The sequence below is a fragment of the Fistularia commersonii genome, chromosome 2 (assembly GCF_037954325.1).
Source record: "Fistularia commersonii isolate RoL2024-O1a breed Wild chromosome 2, RoL_Fcom_v1.0, whole genome shotgun sequence".
In the NCBI taxonomy this organism is placed as follows: Eukaryota; Metazoa; Chordata; class Actinopteri; order Syngnathiformes; family Fistulariidae; genus Fistularia; species Fistularia commersonii.
Genome location: NC_141285.1, coordinates 14,277,673 through 14,280,496, shown reverse-complemented (window position 1 = coordinate 14,280,496; position 2,824 = coordinate 14,277,673). Strand labels below are relative to the sequence as shown.

General features: G+C 39.7%; 1 protein-coding gene across 1 annotated transcript; it reads right to left on the bottom strand.

Moving 5' to 3' along the window:
- Positions 1 to 920: 920 nt before the first annotated feature.
- On the bottom strand, positions 921 to 2,101 carry LOC147236449 (uncharacterized). The gene is made up of 4 exons (XM_086160396.1): positions 2,039 to 2,101; positions 1,873 to 1,936; positions 1,669 to 1,706; positions 921 to 1,578 (listed from the first exon to the last, which is right to left on the bottom strand). Exons 1-4 carry the CDS (start codon positions 2,044 to 2,046, stop codon positions 921 to 923), a joined length of 768 nt encoding a protein of 255 aa, XP_086016522.1. The 5' UTR covers positions 2,047 to 2,101.
- Positions 2,102 to 2,824: the final 723 nt, after the last annotated feature.

The following is a 2,824-nucleotide window of genomic DNA, read 5'->3' as shown; positions in this document are numbered from 1 at the left end:
TGTGTCTTTAAATATATAGCTCTGAAAGGTTGCATTGTTTTTAATTTCCTGCAATTTTTTGGTTGAATGGCAAGGTCACACTCCCCCCTCATAACAGTAAGGTCCTGGGTTTGAAGCCATTGTGAGGTTTGCATGTTCTCCTCGTGCCCGTGTGCGTTACTCTTGGTACTCTGGCTTTTCCCCAAACATGCAGGAGAGTTAATTGAAGACAAAATTGTAAGTAGGTGTAAATGTAAGAGTGAATCCTTATCTTTCTGACGCAGCTTGGGCCTGTGGCTGTCTGGTGTGTTCCAAAAGTATTCAGCCTTTCACAGAGTGGCAGCTGAGATTCGCTCCACCCTGAACACACGCGCACACATGCACACACGCACGCACACACGCACACACACACACACAGCCCCATGAAGAAGATAAGTGGCATAGATCATTGATTAATTATGAGTTCATACATTCTTATTCAGTGGTGGATGTGGTGCAGGAGGTAGAGCAATCATCTTTGGAACCAAACACTCCTGGTTCGATTCCCGGCTCCTTCTAGAGTGTCAAAGTGTCGTTGAGCAAGACACTCCCTGGTGCTGGTCGATGGCAGCCTACTGCTCATGGTTCATCCATGATGGGTTAATTGCAGAGAATGAATTTCCCCATGGGGATTAATAAAGGATAAAATATTATTATTTCTGTTGAAGACAGTGCAAATGTTGTGAGGCGGTCTCTTGTTTTATTCACCGACAGCTCCTTGGGCAGTCCGAACAAATATTCAAACAAAGTATATATAAGATCCAGATATAGAACTAAGGGTGAGATAAGGATAAATGAATTTGCGCTGAGGTATGATTTGTCAATTCAGATTCATGTTGCAGTTCACTGAGCACCCGTTTGATTTCAAATGAGTGTTCAAATGTAGATTTGTTGCTGAAACATCACAAGTGGTTCAGGTGATCGAGATCTTCCTCTGGTTCACTGTGCAGCCTCGCAGATGTTTCAACAGGTGATTGATTTACTGGCGATTCAAAAGGGACAGCTGCTTGAGCCTCATCCTGGTGATGGTGAGACGGTTTGGGATCTGCATGATACAAAGCATCCATATCCTCTTCTGGTTCCAGGTGAAGTCTGACTTCACGTTTTAGTAGCTGCTGCTTTGGGAACTGCAGCTCCTTGGCTTTGTAATCAGATCCAAGTGGAGCCATATACTCTTCGAACTGCTCATCGACCCTGCTATAGATCTCATCCAAATCCTGCAGAGGTTCTTCCGAAGCCGTGTTAGTAAAAACAGGGTGGTCTATGTTGTCTCTATCCTCCTCTGCAAAACGACTGAACTGTGTGTTTTCATCCTCCATTGTGGACTTCATTTGGATGTCAGCGGCCTGAATGTCTTGCACTTCCGGTAGATCGACCAAAGAAGGATGATACAGATCATCCAAGTCTTCCTCTGCCTTCAGAGGCTCATTTCCCTGCTTGTTATTTGTCATACTTTTCCAGATCATCATTTTGGGATCAACGTCATCCTGAGTTTCATCCATGTTCTCAGGTGGTTCGATTTCTTCTCTCCAAGACACCCTTCCTCTAGCATCCATAGCCCTGTAATAAATGTCAAGCTATTTTGATCCACATTTCCTCCGATCAAGAGAAGATAACTAATTTTCATAGTCTAAGGAAAATAAAACTTACATAAGTGTGTCCTGGAATGCTTCAGCTGGAAGTTCATACTGAGAAAAAGGAAAGAAACAGATACAATATTATTGCAGCTATGTACAAATTGTTCACCGCACATATTAGTACTTCCATTTCCAGTGAAACAAAAGTTATTTTTCGTGGAAATTAAATGTTACCCGCCTCATGGAGAACCAGAGGAAATGCTTTTTATGTACATACCCAGCGTTTGTGTGGGTTTGCCATGACGCCGAATATCAAAGAAACAAACACCAAGACAGAAATCCTACAAACGAGAAGGCTGGCTGTAATATTCCAAGTCCATAACCGAAATAAGTGAAAATTAGAGTGGAAAAGGGTGATTTTAAGAGAAGAGACAGCTCCTTACCTAAACATGATGTCTCTGTTTGTCGCTTGTTCTTGCAACAGTGACAGAAAATGTTTCAGCTCTTCTTTGTCCGTGGAAATGTGAGTCCAAAGTTACAGTCATTAGCTCTTTATATTTTCTTGAACCTTGGATACAGGAAGTTCTTCACTTAAAATGTTATCTAATCTGTGTTGCACATACATGATACACAGACATGACTGTGCTAGTGTATGATATTGAACTGTTTTCATATTTCATGCATAATTCTAAAATATTTAAATATATGTGTAAGGTTTTTTAGTCTTTTACTTCGCTAAGGAAAGGAAATATTAGAAATGCTGTAAACTGCTGATTTTTTTATATTGAAATAAAACAATTAGATGTACTTATCAGCTCCCCTCACTGCTGATTAATCAGTCTCAGCAATTTAAAAGCTGATGTTTGAACATTTGATCATGAGACAACACTTTATTATGTGGTAATATATTCTCCCTTTGTTTCTGAAAAAAAGCAGTTGGCACCACGAAATGCATTATTCAATGGCTTTGGATTTTATCGCTAAAGTACTGAAAACACAGGAACAACGTTGATAGATGTTAATATAAAAACACTTTACAAGAGCGACACTAATATACCATAGACTTATATATAGACTAAGTCTAACTACTGAAGTTTGAAAAAATACACAAAATATAGAAATCCCCTGCTGTTTTCCAAATCAGGCATCTTGTTTCTCTTGGTCTTTTTTTATGTACCTAAATCTCAATTTGAGATGCAGTCTTAATTAGTCATCAAAGATATAAAGAA

Excerpts from the sequence above, each read along its gene's own strand:
- LOC147236449 (XM_086160396.1), bottom strand. Across the intron at positions 1,707-1,872 it reads CAAACCCACACAAACGCTGG|TATGAACTTCCAGCTGAAGC; the intron begins GTATGTACATAA and ends CCTTTTTCTCAG. Across the intron at positions 1,579-1,668 it reads GCATTCCAGGACACACTTAT|GGCTATGGATGCTAGAGGAA; the intron begins GTAAGTTTTATT and ends CATTTATTACAG.